Here is an 18,042-nt window from a genome sequence, read left to right as displayed (position 1 = left end):
CATGCAGGGGAGCAAAATTTTGATGGGCTATGGACCAGAGTTCAGGATAGAGCTAATATTGAGGATGTTTCAGATAAACATAAGACCACCAGGAGTATTGAGTGATGACTGTTGGTCAATTTGTGGTGTAACTGAGTGATTCAATCAGCAAAGAAACATGAAAAAAGCATTTTCAGAGAGCTAAGTAAGTATTGTGGAGACTGTACGTTAATATTTTAGATTAGAAAGCTTGGAAAAATGGGAGATGAAAGAAAGAAAAGACAAAAGGAGGAAAAGTTCAGGGAGAGAAGGCAAGTAAACACAGATGTACAATTGTGGATGAAGAAGTGTGATTGCTGGATAAAGCTTTTCATTAAGGCTGATAAGGTCACAGTCTCGCCTACAGGTAGGTGGGGAACATGCTGATAAGCTGTCTGAGCCACCAATGCATCCATCCTCTGTGACACAGAGCCTGGAGGCCTCTGAGCAATCACTGAAGTCCAAGCTGCCTTTTCCTGCCAGTGTTTGTAAGTTTGCATTTTAAAGATGGGTGGTGTGAATAAATGAGATCAACGTGGAATGAGAGGAAAGTTTTGGTCCTGAATTTTTTTCCTTCTTACTAGCTCCCTTTTGCCATTGCCCCTATGGTTCATTTGCATGCCACATTATGGACTGCCACAATACTAGCATCAAAATCAGTTCTGAAATAATTCACTGGGGCAGATGGAGTCCTTACAGACCTGTACAGGTTGCAGAAGTGAGGAGAGGCAATGGTTACTCTCTCTTGTCGTGACAGTAGCAGAATGAGAGCTAGACAGACTGCTGAGATAACTGAGCAAATCCATTGGCACTTTCTTCCTAACATAAACCACAGGCTCAAATGTCTCCTAATCCAAAAGTCTCTAACTTTAATTTAAGGTATCTATACTTAAATCTGTCATGCTATTTCCTTTGCTTCAGTCTCCACAAAATGAACCTTAGACTGGTCTTAAAAGGATTATGGAACAGATTTATGGAGCTTCTGGTGTTTAAGTTTCTCATCGAAATGGAATCGTCTCACCAGTTATTTTTCTCTTGCTTAATCATTTCGTGTGGAAACCCTCTTTCTTTGCTCTCTAAATAGTTACTACAGACAGCAGCAATAGAGCTTTTGTTGACATGGATCACAAAAAACTCCCGTATCACTGTGACATGGCTGCAATTCCCAGATATTTTTAAAATGCTGCATTCTAATCTTCAATTTAAAACTTGGCATTTTGTACTGAAACTCCGGCTTTCCCCACCTGACTCTGCCAGTACTACGGGCAATCTTTTCCACATTTTCTGAATATTCACATCTGTGACTCTGTTGTCCTCTGTTCAAGATTAATTAGAGAATACAGGATGCTGATAAGGCAGTAAATACAACGGAGATTAAATAATACTGTCTTCTTGGCTTTTACCATTTCAGAGTGCGCTTTGCTAAGGCTGCACCTTAACAAAATTGCAGGCAGTTAGGGACATCCCAGTCCTTCTGCAGAAGAAAAAACGTGGCTCAGCACAGAGTATTCAGTCCCGTGATGTATTAACTCTTTTAGTCACTTAAAACTGTTTGCCCCAAATGCAACACAGATGGATAGCAGTGCCATTTAAAAGTCTCTCTCTCTCTCTTTTTTTTTTTCCTCTAAAGAATGACTGACGTTAGATGAACAGACAATTTTTATCTCAGGAAATTATACATACTGTTGTATTAAACAGATGTGTTTTTCACTTATCTACGCTGCCTAATTCTGAGGCTAAAAAGACGGGCTATGCTCTTATTTTATTGTCTTAATTCAATTTTGTTTCAGCAATTTTTTACAATAACAGAGATCCTCCTTACTCAGTGTGAAAGCAGATGTCCCACTCTGAAAGAGAATTCCTTCTCCAACCTTTATGATTTTCATCCTTTATCAGCCGCTTTATTCATTGATATTGAAAATAGATTGAAACAAAAAGGCTCCATTTACACAATGAATGTGTAAAAAGATATGTGTTTATGTGTTTTCAATTCCATTGCTCTTCTTTGTGAAACTGCCACCTGTCAGATGGCTGACATGCTGAATGAGTTGAAATTTGGCATCAGTGGACCTCACAATTTGTTGATAGATGAAGTTATTTCCATTTCATTATCTACTCTGAGTGCCAGGGTGATCCAGCTGAGTCATTCTTTGCACACACAAAGGAGGTGTTCTCATGGGATCTCCTGATAAACACACAAACTCAAAAAATCACGTGCTCTTCAAGTATGTTTCAGAGACAAAAATCACCTCAGCACTGTGGATGCCCTCTTTAATTTTAGAAACTGAGAATAATTTTAGAATCTTTGGAATAGCAGTGGCATAAGTGCATTAAAAGGGTCACCTCACCTTTCCTCCTACTTCTCTTTCCTTTTGCATTAATGCAAACCTGGTAGTCATCTGACTAAACAGTTTTTAGCTACAGATAAGCCACACTGGGTATGTGTCTGAGGAAGCATCTGACAGTCTTTTAATATATTTAGAGTAAATATTTATGGGTGGATCTTTGGCTGCTTCTTGTTATTCCATCCATCTCTTTTAATGCAAGCCTTCTCAATTTGTTAGCTCAAAACTCTGGGGTTTCTAAGTCATCTTTGCCCAATATCTAATGTGGCACATCTTCTAAACAGTGAGCAGCTGCCAGAAGCATCTTCTGTTTAAGTGCACTCTCTGTTCTCTGTTGCATGTTCTCACCCAGAACTTTGCTCCCTAGCTGTCCAAACCTCTTATCATTGGTATCAGCAGGGTAAGGTTCAGGTAAAACAAGCATATCTTTCTTTCTAGGATATTGCATCATGTTAAATTCATGCTTGTCTTCTCACCTCTAGAGAACAAGTGATTTTTAATTGTTTTTTAAAACTTTCCTCTTTTATCAGTTCCCTTACACAGTCAGGAAAAGACCACTGCAAGGAGTCAGTTTTAGGAGTGGAGCCACACATCTTCCCAACAGCAATCCTAATGGTATTTGGCATCTGTTTCACCAGCTGTGCCCTGCTAAGTCATTCTGACTGTGGGATGTTACGGATTGTAACTCGGGTCCAGCTGATCTTGCTCTGCTTAGATGCTGTGCCCGTCTTCAAACTCTTAGGACTGTTTACTCACAGGAGGCCTGGAGAATTCTGCAGGAGTAAGCAGCACTCTGCAAAGTAGCCTCTGCTTTCTCTGGTTCCTCAGGGGCAGCAAAGGGGTTGCTGTGAACACCCTACTATGCATGACACTGAAAGCCTGTTCTTCTGCAGTTATTTTAAAGACCAATCATGCATCCAAGGGGATTTATAGGCTTCTCAGGGAGAAAGTGCTTGAAGCCACCAGCAGAACTGTTCAAAACATGACAGTCCAGTATGTTCATGTCCTGTTGGATCTAAATTGCTGGCTTCATTTTAATCTCCCTGTAGCCTTGTCCTTTCCAATGCTCTGATCTTTGCTATCCTGCTGTTCCCTAAAATACGCCTTCCTCTCTTGCCAAACCCTTATGTCCATTCCTTACCTTCTTGCTTCCATTCTGTCTTTTATTTTCCAATTCCTTTATCTTTTCTGTTTTCACACATCATGAAATAAAACCTCAGTATCTTGTTTCCCAAACAGATGCCTATTCATCCTCAGAGAGGGAAAAAAACCCAAAACATTTTCAGTATAAAAGTGGCCTTGTAATCCTTACTTTTTACACGTTTATCTGACTTCAGGCTAATCCACATTGCTCGCTGATGTGTCATGTTGACAGAGCAAAAGTAATAGTATGACAGGGTTGCACATAAGTCATTTGTAAGTTCCCTCCATTTCTGTACAGCAGCCTATAGGCTGAATTTTGTTTCAGTGTATTGTCACCTAAAGCACGTTTCTCAGGGTTCCCTTATCTCAGGTTATGCCTACGTGATGAAATGGGCTTTTATGTATCACTTCCACACTCATATCACTATATTACTATATATGGAGATTGTTTCTCTTGAGATGAGTTTGACTTTGGAGCATGGTGTTATTTTATGCTTTTTGACTTAACATCCTTGCCTGAAGAAAACAACTCCTTAAAATTTCACCTTATTACTGCATTACAAAATGTGAAAGTTGAATTAACACAGTAGTAATAACAGCTGGTAAAATATATATGGATGGAGGAGGAAAATGAAGGAGAGAGCAAAGAGATCTGAAAATCAAGAACAATTAGTAGCAGCTTCAAAGATGGAAAGGAAGTAATGATCAGCCTGTAATGATTAGCCTGTGGCAAACACAAATCCTGCTCGAATAACCAGGTGTTCCCTCATCCACTGCAGGAAGCAGTTAGTGAAACTCATTAGAAAGTGACAGTGACTTATGGTAGCATCTGTAGAAACAGAACAAAGAAAGACTTTTGGCATCTGAACCTGCAATGCAAAAGAACATCAGTAAATATTTTGTCTGTAGTACAGGCCAGGAAACAAGTGCACCCACATCCTCTTGACAGACTGATAAACCACTCATTCTGCTCATGCTGTAGTGGTATGCCAGCACCCGTGCTCTCAGCACAGTTAGATGCCAAAAACTGCACAGCTCAGTGATCCTCCGGTGCCAGCTCACGAGCATGAAACCAGTCTGTTGATGCAGCAGTGCAAGAGGTAATTGGTTTGTTGGCCTGCGTGAGATGTGAATGGAACAGAACACCTTGGCAGGTCTGGTTTGGGGCTTAATTTCTTTTGTGCCACATGGAGTTTACACAGTTCTCAGCAAAGTCAAATTTCTGTGACTTGTCTCACATAAAGTGGGCAGTTTTTCCATTATTTTCCATTTTTTTCATTCTGGCTTTAGAAATGGACAAATGCATTTTATGAATACAACGTGAAAGGAGGGTGGTGCATATCTATGGACACTGAAGGAGAAAACAAAAGAAAAAAAAAAAGCATCAACAGAATCCTGGGTGTGTGAGGAGTTTAATGGGATTCTTTCTCTGTAAAGGACAACATGCAAACTGCTCTTTATGCTGGAGATATTACATAAGTGAAATATGAGTGGTATGTTTTTTACGTCAATCAAAATATGCAGAGAAGTTCTGATAGTGCACCATTTGTTTTATGAAAGAGGTGTTTCCGGGAAATTAAAAAGATTTTCATAAAATGTTGACCTTGTTGACTTACTACTTAGTAGACTTACCTTTGAGGCAGTGTTAAATACACTCTGAATCGGTTTACCTCGAAGGCCAAATAGCTATTTTCATTTGTGGACAGAAAAGATTCAAGTCTGTCAAAGCTCGGGGGGGAAAAAAAAAGAAAGAAAAAAAGTATTACTTTGCATGAGAAAAGGAAACCTATTCTGTGCTATTAGCTAAGCTCATAGAGCAAAGTGAGAAATCCAATGATAACTTTTGTCTTATACTAACTATCTGTGAGTAGCTGTGCATCCTTTATAGCCAGAAGCTGCTGTTTGGCTGGTTTTGTTTTGGAGCCTTGGAGATCGGTTTTTGGGTTTTTTTTTAATTATTATTTCTGATGGATAATGCACTCAACTTTGTGTGACTCATGTTTGTGTGGTGTCTGTAACCATCTGATTTTATTTCCTAGAAATGTAAAGGGAGCACTTCAGTTCAGTACTATCAATAGCAGCCTTTGGCTGTGCTGGGCACATACGGTGATTAGGAATACTTGAAACTGACAGTTGATCTTTTAATGTATAAAATGCTTCCAAAAATTTATGACTTAATCATGCAAAAGATACCCTTAATTACCTAGTTTCTTCTTTTTTTTTTTTTTTTTCCTCTGTAAAACAAGCTCATATTCAATTTTAAAAGTATTTGTTCTTTACAAAATAGGAGATAGGTAATGAAAACAAAAATTAAAAATAACTATTATTTATGTCAAAATACGGTGTTTCCCAAATCAAAGCATGGGACTTACTGCTTAGCTGGACACTGCTGTCTGTGTAGCTGCATACAGTGCCTGCTCTTACGTGCAGCTTTCTTCTTCTGGTCACAGGGTAAGAAAGATAGTAAAGGTGTAAGACATAAGAGCAATGGCTGAGGGCCCTGGGTTTGCTCAGCCCAGAGCAGAGGAGCTGAGGGGAGGCCTGATGGCGGCTGCAGCTCCTCACAGGGAGCGCAGGGGCAGCGCTGAGCTCTGCTCTGTGTGACAGCGATGGGGCCCGAGGGAACGGCGTGGAGCTGCACCAGGAGAGGGGCAGCTGGGGGTGAGGGACAGGGTTTTTCACTAGGGGGCAGTGGACATAGAACAGGCTGCCCAGGGCAGTGGGCACAGCCCCACGTGCTGGAGTTCATGGAGCGCTTAGATAATACTTTCAGACACAGGGTTTGGATTTTGGGTGGTCCTGTGTGGAGCCAGGAGTTGGACTCAGTGATCTTTGTGGGTCTCTTCCAACTTGAGATATTCTACGATTCTAAACCCACCCAGAAGCCAAGTTCAGGTACTGTTCTGCTGTTGTTCCATATTCTGATCTTTCAGTAGGCAGAAAAATTCTGTTACAGTGAATACTGTGTGACTTTTACCACTCCTGCATACCACATGTAGAGTTTCACAGAAGTAACATCATCTACAAATCAGGTCATTCGTAGACAGAAGAGATTTACATTCTTAAAGTAGTTCACATCGTGTCTAACCCCAGTTACTAACAAGTTTTTTTTGGCAGAGGCTTCTGATGAAGGTGTAACATGTGCCAGCAGAAATTGTACTGCCAAAAGAGCTCCAGTTCAACCTTACACATACATAGATAGAAGGCTAGTGGGAATTATTTTTTCTATTTGTGTCCTCTGCAGTACAGAAATGCAATTTAGCTACTATCCTTGCTGCCCATCTTGCTCCTGGGTGCTTTCCATCTATTGCTCCTGTAACACCCATCATCCTAATGGTCAGTGATAAATTATGTTTTCCAGATCATATCTGAATTCAATATGTGCTGAGTTTAGCAAGCAATTTCATAAAATATGATTAATCTTCTATAAAAGAAGTTGCTTAATCCTGAGGTCATTTAAAAATTTGCAGTAGGTTATCCTTGTTTTTAATCAAAATTTCAGACAGCTTTTTCTATAAAAATCAAAAGCACAGGCAGCTTCTGTATACTGAGATTAAATATGTTTAAGCCTATTATTAAACCTGCTTATCATTAAAAGTCTTGATCTCCACTAATTTCTCTCATTTAAAATGGAGCTCCAAAATTTTTTTATTATGAAATACTACCAAGGTTGCTTAAGAAAGAAGATTTGGCAGTCTGGCATTTCACAAAGATATCTGGAGTAATGCCCTATTTGGTATGATACAGAAAGCAAAACAGTACACTACCTGAATAAATAACACTGAACTTACCCTATAATGTCAGGGCTGCCTAGACTTTGCTACGTTACCTTGTTCTATGAGTTTGCTACAATTTCTTATTTCCAAAATATACTTCATAACTTCCCAACAACTTTTAACTGAATTCACTGGAAATTCTGTTATATTCATAAGTTATCACTTACAGATTTTTGCCATCCATGAAGAAATTTTTTCCCTTTATGTAATTCTTCAGCTAGCTCAGCTACTTTTACTTTTCTTGTCTCTCCCAGGTGTACAGTTAAGTGAATTTTAACTACTGGGCAATATGTATTTGGAGTGTGCAAAGGTTTGAAACATAATTCCAAACAATATTTGGAGCTCATATTTTCCATTTTGTAGTCTTGGCTTAATCAAGTACAGATTCTTCTTATCTGGACATATGTCGCTATTATTATGCAGTACTTGGAAACCTGGAGAGTCAAGCATTCAAGAATTCCAATAAGAGCATTCAAAAAAATAAAAATCAGTGATCAAAAACAAACTCATTACTGTTAGGATGGGATGCAAGAGCACAAAGAAGTGTGAGAGGATATTACTTCTTGCAATAGTGCACTGGAGACCTGATAGTCAATGGTAGTGCTTAGTATCTAGCAGCCTCGATTGTAGAGCTGCTCACGAGTCATCAACAGGAATTTCTAAATGGCTTTTTCACTTCAAGTCTTACATTTTTCTGTTACTTCTTACGAATGTTTGTGGTACTTTGTTGTCCTTTGCAGTAGTGATCCATTATTTCAGATCCTAACTGAGGTCTTCCGTCTTCTCCTTACAATAATGGCTGTATTTTTATCTTGTAGAAAAAGCACATGATAACTAGCATGTAATGAAAACATTTTCTGTTCCCTGTTCACTTACTCTTGAAAGAAAGTGCTCTTCGTCTTTTATTCTAGCAGTAATTAGGTCAGAGAGTTAGAAGGGATATCCTTGTATTGTTCCTTTACATAATGTCATCAGCCTGGTTTTTACATCTTATCTCCAGATATGTATCATTTATAGGTGTCTTGAATGAAAATGAACATATGCTACATTTCTGAACACATTCCACTGAAGCCTATTTTCCAGTGCTTACAAATAGGTTCTGTAACAACACTACAGCCCTTTTCTGTATCTGTAGGTAGTACATAGCCCTCTTGGTGTTGGCAGTGCATGGTACTGCATATAAATTACTTTCCATTTCTGTAAAACAAGTTCATTTTCTGTGTACTTTTTTAAGAGTTGCTGCCGTTCATCTGAAAGGATGTTTGTTTCATAACAAGAAACCTACTTTAGTATCCAAAGTTTTATCACTCATTTCTTCATTTTGAGTATGCTTCTTCACCTACACTTTTTCCAGCTTTGTACATTACTAGGCCATGGAATAGCTGCGTTACGTTGCAGCTTTGGCATTCCTTATTGTAACACAGTTACCTACATATTTAATATTGAATATCTCCTAGAATATAGATCTTACAGACATGTTACTAACAGCTGTCTTGAAAATCCTTTTCCTACAGGATGCTTGACCAGTCACAGCTAACTGGATTTGTTTTCATCAATTTATTTAATTTTTTCCTTATTATTTTTTTTCATCATATTTTATGCATACTAAACCCCTGATTCAAGCACATATTGATGGCCAAGCTGGATATTTCCTTTGGATTTTACATTTTCCCATGGTCCAGTCTTTCATTTTTCTGCCTCTAATGAAGAAAATGTTGTCTTTTTATGACAACCACAAAGGTCTCCCATCTAATTCCCTGGACTTTTCCCTACAACTTTTCCCCTGATTGCTGCCACAGCTGCTTCCATCTGCAGTTCTGCAGAGACTAGAAATGGGGAAGAAAGGAGATAAGGCTGGGCTTAAGTAGCAATTTGGCTGTCCCTTGCAATCCCCACAGGCTTGCAGACCTGAGGAATCTTTTGCAGGGCATCCCTCACCTTCTCTCCACTGAATTTTTCAGCTTTCCAGAACTGTCCTAAATAATACCTGCAACAGAGTTTCTTAAAAAAAAAAAAAATTCAGATTATCTCAGAAATAGGCCATGCTGCAAGGGAGTGTTTGAGAACAAACAAATGTTCTTTGCCCTTCTGATTTCAAAGGAAAATTTATTCCTGATTATGAGAGCAGGACTCGAAAAATGGGAGATACCAGTAAGATGCCACAGAATTTGTCTGTAACTATCGTCCCCTCTACACTACCCTCAAATACGCTGGAAACAACCTTGCAGGTTACCATCCAGAGTTATCCAAGTTTTCATTTTCCTTTCAGTCCAGTTCTAGCATTCCTCCAGCTTTCCAACTACAGTTGAGCATTCAGAAACTGAATGCTCCATCTAAAGGTACTTGAGCCAATGTTTCATTTTATTAGATCTCTCAAAATCATACATCTCTTTGCAGAACTAGCAACAAATGCAAGCAACTTTAGAAGTGGTTAGCAACTATTTTTCATGAATATACACTCTTAAACACACCGGAAAAGTAGGTTGTAGAGTTCAAATCAATATTTCAAACAAAACCTTAATGACCTAAGAAGAAGAAGAAAGAGTAAACAATGACATCTTGGCATCTTGGTATTTGAAATCCTTAATTAGGACTACTAAGGAACACTTACAAGATGATTCCTCCAACTGGAATGTGAGGCACCTTGACCTATTAACTTTGTAAATGAATGTTTAAAGGACATTAAAAGAGTTTTGCAAGTGCTTTCTTTCAGCTGTTACCCAAATGAGCAAAGCAGGTTGAAGAATGTGTGAAGTGATTAATTACACTAATTAAAAACACTTTATTTACACTTACTCTATAATTTATCATTACTACTTCTGTCAGTTGATCGAAGGTGAGGGAAGTGTTGTTTATAATTGGAATGTGAGCTAATTAAATGTTCGTTTTAGCATGTTTTGGTCTATTTCCTTTGTCAATTAGGACTAGCATTGCAGTAGATGACTGACCAAGTGGAAATGTGTAACACAATAATTGTGCTCCATTTTAGCACTTAATTGGAGAGGAAAGCTGCCCCAGTAATCCAAGTGACTTTAAATCTTAAGGACAGAAAAAATCCTGCTCTTTTTACTTGCATGATATTTTCACTGGAAACTTCTCATGGAAAACTAAGTAACAAGCATGTAATTATCGCATGGAGGCTGACTAGGTGTGTGTCTGCAGTTCATAGTGTAATTATTTTATCCAATTCAGAAGTAATTATTGCATAGACTTAGAATACTGAATTAATCATGCCTTTATCTTGTAATAATACAGTACTTTATATAACTTGTCATTATATGGTAATTATTTGATAATTTAACAACTAGCAGATAATGTATTATTGAATACTTGCTACATGATAGCTTCTGCTGTGTAATGTAAAATTCTAGTTCTCTTTCATACTGAAAATTGACCATACAATTGCTATAGCACATGAACTAAAAATTTATCTTGAATTGTCATGGGTTGTGAAGCTACAACTTTTAAAAATACTCTACGTGATATATTCCATGAGATACTGCAGTCTCCCTGCTAGGAAATAAGTAACTTTTCAGATGATTGATTGGCAGACAGTAGGGATCATCTGTCATTAGTATCACCACAGGGAACTATTTCTTTGGCTTCTTTTAGTGACTTCCGCCTTCACAGTAATCCAGCATTCACCTGGCTATTTAACTTTGAGAACAAGCAATGACTCTAAGATATAAGGCTGAAAAAATATCATGTTCAATGAGTTTGTAATGCAGTTAATCCTCAGATTCCTACTACCTGAACCCCCTGTCCTGTAGGTTAAAATATTTCAGCAACAATACTGTACTTGATTTGTACCAGTCTTATCACATGCCATGTATTTGTTTCTACATTCCTCACTGAGGATGTATAATATTACAAATAGCAAAACTTAATAGGATGTGTTTCTTCCCCCCACCTTTACTCAGTGTAAAGATACTAGACTGGTCTCTCAGAACTTCACATGTCTTCTTGGCACCTATGCAGCTGCTTCACTTCTGCCTTTGTTAATCTCCTTGGACCACAACTTCCTAGTGGGTTTCTTTCATGAGATGTTCTTTTGCTTATGAACCTTATAGGATAAGATTTGGTTAAGCACTGCCACTGTGTATTTGCCAGACTGAGTCTTATTTATGAAAGAAAGGAAAAGAATAGGTCATGACTCACCAGCTCTGATTCATAGAATCATAGAATCACCAAGGTTGGAAAAGACCTAAAAGATCATCCAGTCCAACCGTTCACCTATTCCCAATAGCTCCTACTAAACCATGTCCCTCAACACAACATCCAGCCTTTCCTTGAACACCCCCAGGCTCAGTGATTCCACCACCTCCCTGGGCAGTCCATTCCAGTGCCTGACCACCCTTTCTGAAAAGTAATACTTCCTCATGTCCAGCCTGAATCTCCCCTGCCGTAGCTTGAAACCATTCCCTCTGGTCCTTGATTCTGAACCAAGTTGCCTAGCTCTCAGATTCCTGATTGCTGTGATGCCTAATTTTTTGTCATCCCTCCCTGAAGACCCATTAGACCTTAAGGACTGCCCACTAGAATCAAAATTCAGTACTGTGTGATTAACTTTGGTCTTTCTTGCCTTTTTTTGAAATATCTTTCCATTTCTTTTCTTTCTCTACTGCATTTTTAATACTATGGCTATTAATTACCATCATGGTATTTTTTTACATTGGTTTTATACCCTGAGTTCAGTTGATACATTTCCTCTGTATGCATGCTTCAGTTTCCTACACCTTAATGTATCTTTATACACCTTAAAATATATTACAAACTGATTTGACTCCTACTGAAATTACCAGGCATATTCCAGTGAAATTGAATATAGTGGCCTTAGCCCTTGTATGGGAACTGCTGAGTCATGGCCTGAACCTCTGATCACCTGAGGCGAGCACTGAGTCAGCCAGAAGAGCACAGCTGAAGGCAATTCCCCTGTGCTGCCGGAAGGGCTGGAGCCAGGCTCCACCCCTCCTAGACCTATTTAAGAGCTGGCTACCAGAGGGGAAGGATCTCTTCTGGAGATTCCCTCTTTTGGTGTTTTATAGGTGAGCCTAGCATATGGGTAAGCCTTCTATTTATTCTCTCTTATTATCTTAGTCTACTTTGCCTAACTCTCTTGTTCTTTTTGTGATTATAACATCTTAATATCCATTGATTATACAGTCCTTGAGGGTTTCTGAGCATACAAAAAAGGACATTCTGGACCTTCCTTCAATATGTAAGTGGGATTGTTCTGATGAAATGTAGGTAAAAAGTCAGTTGCACAAGTGAAACTAGCTTTTGTGCTGAGCAACATAATACCATTTAAAATCAAACTATACGTTTGTTCCAAACAGTACAAAGGTTCTTTTATCTTGTCTTCAGTAGACTGCAAACACTGTTTGAAAAAGAGAAAATATAAAGTATGACCTAAATAGAGAACTATAGTAAGATAATTTTGCTGGTGCAATTTTCTTGTTCTGTTACCACCTTTTTTCTTTCTTTTTTTTTTTTTTTTTTTTTTCTTCCCCCTTAATGGTCTATAATCTCTTATCGCATCTTAAATATGAAGTAGAATTAAAAGTTCCTGTGTATTTTTTTCTATCATTATTTCTCTACTGCCTTAGAAAGCACTGTTAGAGTGCACACAGTGCCTGCAGGTACTTAGAAGTACCTTAGTATTCTGCTGCTCTGAAATAGCTATATAAAATATCTCTGAATGCAAACACTAACTGTACAAGGATAACTTAAAAAAAAAAAAAAATCATTCAAACATGATGTTTTGTATTTTGTTGGATTTTTGTTTGTTTGTTTTCGCTTGGCTGGCTTGTTTTGGTTTGCTCACCAAAGACTGGAATGAGGAGGAGGAGCTGGTCTCAATAAAGCAGAAAGGAAAGGCAAAAGATTAAAATAATACAAGGACAAATGTTTTCATAATTTTTTCCCCGTTTTTAACGTAGCCATGGATGACTATAATTGAGATTCTTTGTGGGACTTTGATTTCCTGTGGCCAAATGTTACTTTGATGTCCCTGAATTAATAATAATCTTATCATATAAGGCCACTCATTTTCTTGGCTTGCTTTTTAAATATCTACACTGCAGCTTGTTGCAGCCTTGCACATTGTGTTATTAACCAGAAAGAACAATGGCCAGAGATGAAATCCTGCCATGCAGCACCTTACCCCAACAGGCATAGGGCACAGTAGCATCCCTGCCTGTGCCTGGGGAGGCTCCTGCAGCAGCTTCTGCCTCACATTCCTGCAAGCTCCTGGATCCCCTGTTGCCAATAGATCAGTGCCACACACTTCTTCTGCAATGGAGTCTGTGCATCAGTGGCTTATATTTACAGCCATATACACCATATTTAGTGCCCTGAATCGGCTCGTTTGTAGTAATGCCATGATCTGCTTGTTTTCTCAAATGCAATATGGCAGGAAGGTAGCAACAGGCTTTGTGCTGCAATCCTCACTTGGTGGGATTCAGGGTAGGCCAGAGTCCTGCAGTGGATCTGTTCCCCTTCCCTGTTTTGCACAAATTAAATTTGACATGTACATGCAAGCACTCCAAACCTCTTAAACTATTAGGTTTTCAATGGAGGAAAGAGTACCAACCTGTAACGCAACTGCCAGTAAGAAGGGTGGGTAATACAGTGAGAAGAGCTTCAGAAGAAGCCTCTCCCCTTCCCTCACACTCCAAAGGGGTAACTCTTCTTCTAACTCTGCCATGCCTTCCAGACAGGTTTCCAGACTGAAAAGGAAAACCCCCTTTGTCTTCTCTGATTCCTGGCAAAGCCCTCTGCTCTCCATCCCCTCAAGGTTTCACTTTGGGTTGGCTCCCTGTTGTAGGCATGTCCATCATCCCCGTTTTTTTTTCTCGCCTAGTCTTCTTCATGCTGCTGATTTAGAGTACCTGACAGAAAATAGAGAATTTTCAGCTGTTTGAACTCTTCTGAAAACAAAAGAAAAATAACTGCATGCACAGGTTTTTAAACTAACACTGCAGAGTTGAAACTGTTGCTGAGTAGAAAGAGTATTTTGCTGTGGAGAGCCATTGATAAGCCTGTGTACAGCTGTACACAAACCATTTTCTTCTCTTCTGTCGAGCTGCAGGCTCTTCAGGGGGTTTCTCTGTGCCTTCAGACTGAAATTTGAAGAATCCTGATGGGAGAGGTGATCTGTCTTTTCCCTATCAGACAAGACAGGCCTGTAGTCATTAAATCCTGTAAAAGGAACTTGTCTTTTTTGCAGATCGCTCTGATCTCAAATGTACCTTGCACCATGTACCATGTTTGCACGCTTGTTTAGACTTAGTTATTTGCAGACCAGCAGCCACTACTCTCATTCTGATTGAGAGAGGATTTATTTTAAAGTAAATGTCTGTCTCTTTCGAATGAATTTTTAATTACTCAAATGTGTGTAAATTAGCTCATGTCTACTTGTTAAGGTGCGAAATAAAAATGATTATCCAGTATTTGGTGAGTTCTCAACTGTGTGCTTCAAACTTTTTTGCTTTTTTCTTCCCCATTTGAATACGTTTCTTAACTTCCACTGAAGCATTTAAGCTAAATTGTGCAGGGAACCCATGTATGCAATGCTAGCTATGTACATCCCCTGATGAGCAATAGTAATATAAAAGGAACACTTAAAAGCCAGATGCAATGAAAATTTAAACATATTGAGTTCATAGCATGTGATAGTTTAATCATTATTTAAGCTTTAGAAATGTCATAGCATAATTACTTTAAGAATGAGTTCAAACACTTTCATGTGCAAAAATTTCTTTCTCACTTCAACTTTTTTAGCCTCCTGAGAAATTTACACTCTTATGAATTTCCTGCACTTAATCACATCATTTGATCACAGGCAAATTTTCAGTGAAAATTCAAAATCTGAAAGATTGGCATATAGTCTAAAATATGTATTTTTAAACTAAGCCTGTATTTTCTTTATGATCTTTAAATAAATCTATGAAAGTGTTTCTTTTATTAAAGAACAAGATCGGCAACAAACCCTGTTAAATGGAGAATCTCTAGAAGAACTTACTGCAGAGTCACAGAATAGAAAGCTGCAGTATATTGGATTAATAAGCACCCAGGCAGGATTAATTCAACTCTCCTAAGTATGTGATACATTTTTAATGATCTCTCAACATATACAGAGCTATCTCTTTCTGCACTTGTAAGAAAAGGATAAGGACCAGAACTTACTTTCTCAATTTCTCCTATACCTGGAATATGATTAATCAGATCAACTTGGCAATTAATAATCTATGTTATAAAAAATAGTGTCTTAATCACTATCTGCACTTCAGTGTGAACACTTCCACTACCATACAGCATACTGCAATTTTATTTTATTTTGTAATAATATGAGCCATCCAGGTTGGATTTTGAAAAATGTCAGTTATAATGAGTCTGCCATTTCTGAGGAACAAGCTGGGGAAAAAATATTTTCCATGTAAATTTTGGAGAGGAGGAGGGTTGTTTGCACATTTTTTAAATGGAAATCTTTGTAGAGCAGCTGTACATCCTCTTAGCAAAGACTTACAGGATATAAAATTTGGCATTTGTATTAGAGATGTATTGGGAATTATTTACCGTAAAATTCACTGAAATTTGACCATTGTAATTCTCTTTAAAACTGAACTTTTCATGTGTTCCATCAGAGCTAAATCAACATTATTGTTTCCCATCCCTTAAGCTTTGTACCACCTGCTGTGCTCTCATGAGCGTGTTTGTGCTAACCGGAACCTGAACATCTCATCCCTGTAGAGCTACTGGATACAGATTGTAGTTGTTTGGGTGAAGCCACACTGCCTTGTAGTGTGTGCAGTGCCCAAGGCCTAACCCTCGTCATTTCTCTTCTTTCACTTCCCTTGGTGGACCCAGACGCCATGGCAGGCAACTCATTCTTGGAAAGCTAGGAGACACTGATCAGAGATGGCGTAAGGTGTAGGGCCTTTCAGTGTGGGGCCAGGAGGAACTCAACATCAGCAGTGCAAGGGCCTGTCTCAACCACGTTGACAGGGCTGGGCAACAAGCCTCTCCCTGCCCAGTACATGCTCTCACAGCCAAAATCAGTCTGCTATGTCAGTTGATGCTATGTCAACACTAACAAACCTAATGAAGAGGTTGCACTGGCACAGATTGCCCAGGGATGTGTTAATACCCCATTCCTAGAGACAGTCAAGGTCTCGTTGGAGGGGGCCATGAGCACCTGATCTAGCTGTAGGTGCCCCTGTTCATTGCAGAGGAGTTGGACTGGATGACTCTTAGTGGTCCCTTCCAAAAGATTCTATGATTCTACGATTCTACAAATATGGGAACATTTTTGTTTCGCAGAACAGGTAGAGGAATATTAGTGTCACTGTTCATTTTCCTGATGCTGTAAGCACCTTTTGGTTTTGGCAGCCCTCATCTGAGATCATTACTTGTGCTCTGCTCTCCTACTGTGTGCGTCCATGAGGGGAAAGATAAGGTAGACTGACAAAATAGTCATCAAAAATTCACCAAGATCAGGGTGAGCCCGACATGATGAGAGGAGCTATTAATATTTTAACAGCTGTCATCTATCTCCACAGTCACTGAAGTATTGCATCCCTGTGTGCATGCTACAGTCAATAGATGCCATGTGCTTGGGCATGGGGAAGGACAAATTGGCATTTCTTATACTGACCAGCGGGGTGTAACTAAGTGAAATGAACATGGCTTATGCAGGGGGAAAAAAATTGTAAAGTATTTTGAGCTGAAAAACATGACTTCTCTATCAATTGGCTTAGGATTTCTTTACCAGATGGTTTGTTTTTCTTGAAGAAAACAAAGAAGAAAGAGTTGTGGTCTGTGGCTTGAACAGCGTAAGACTGATGACTGAGTGATAAAGAGACACTTTAATTTCCCTGACTTTTATTACTGAAAAGCCAAAACGTGGCATGCCACTGATAATGTCAAATGCCACCAGGTGCATGCTTTTTCCCTGAGACTGACGGCTCCAACCTGTCCCTTGCAGGGCCCAGCCTCCTCTCGCAGAGTGCTCTGCAGCTCAACACCAAGCCTGAGGGCTCCTTCCAGTACTCAGCCAGCTACCACAGCAACCAGACCCTTGCCCTGGGCGAGACCGCAGCCGCCCCACTCCCAGCCCGCAGCACTCAACCCAGAGGTGCCATCCAGAGCTACAGCCAGGTAGGTGCCCTTTGCTGCCTTGCACTATCCCAAAACTACACCCAAAATCATGCAGGGGAACACTTAGGAAGGAGAACTGCCTGCCTTCCAATGCTTGCCTTTTTGTCTTGCTTTTGAGGCATCTTGCAGGGTTGAATTACTGCTGTCATTTTCACACATCTAAAGAGGCTTGACTTTCAAGATAATAGAGTAATCCTGATGAGAAAGGAGATTTACATGCTGTTTTTACTTGCTTGCTTGTATGTTTGGTGGTCTAATGTTTGGTCATTTAAGTATGAAATTCTGTGCTGCTGACCCAGATAAGGTCAGGGCCTTGCCATGTTGGTATCAGATTATTACAGAAAGCACTTTCATGCCAGAGAACAAAACCAGAGCCAGGCTTATGCTAGATGCAAAATCTGCTTGGGACACTATGTAGAGCTTGGGGCTGTCATTCAATCCCATTTGTAAGAATCAGTTTTTGCTTTTCTTTCTCTGAATTTTAAGATGAACAACTTGTCAAACAGCCACATGGACATTTCAAACTTTTTAAAATTTGCTTCAGATACTCATGAAAAGTCTGAGTGATTCCCTCAGTTTCTAGCACATAACCCTCTCTCATC

The 18,042-nt window shown here is 39.2% G+C and overlaps 1 protein-coding gene across 10 annotated transcripts in view; it reads left to right on the top strand.

The window, feature by feature from the left end:
- The window catches only part of CTNND2 (catenin delta 2), a 613,278-nt gene that overhangs the window by 326,518 nt on the left and 268,718 nt on the right, over positions 1–18,042 (top strand). For all 10 annotated transcript variants that reach the window (XM_048938460.1, XM_048938457.1, XM_048938459.1 and 7 more), the window contains one exon: positions 17,268–17,440. In XM_048938460.1, coding sequence (XP_048794417.1) covers positions 17,268–17,440 — 173 coding nt within the window. The remainder of the gene's footprint in view (positions 1–17,267; positions 17,441–18,042) is intronic.

The sequence above is a fragment of the Lagopus muta genome, chromosome 3, assembly GCF_023343835.1.
Source record: "Lagopus muta isolate bLagMut1 chromosome 3, bLagMut1 primary, whole genome shotgun sequence".
Taxonomy (NCBI): domain Eukaryota; kingdom Metazoa; phylum Chordata; class Aves; order Galliformes; family Phasianidae; genus Lagopus; species Lagopus muta.
This window is presented reverse-complemented; position numbering and strand designations above follow the sequence as displayed.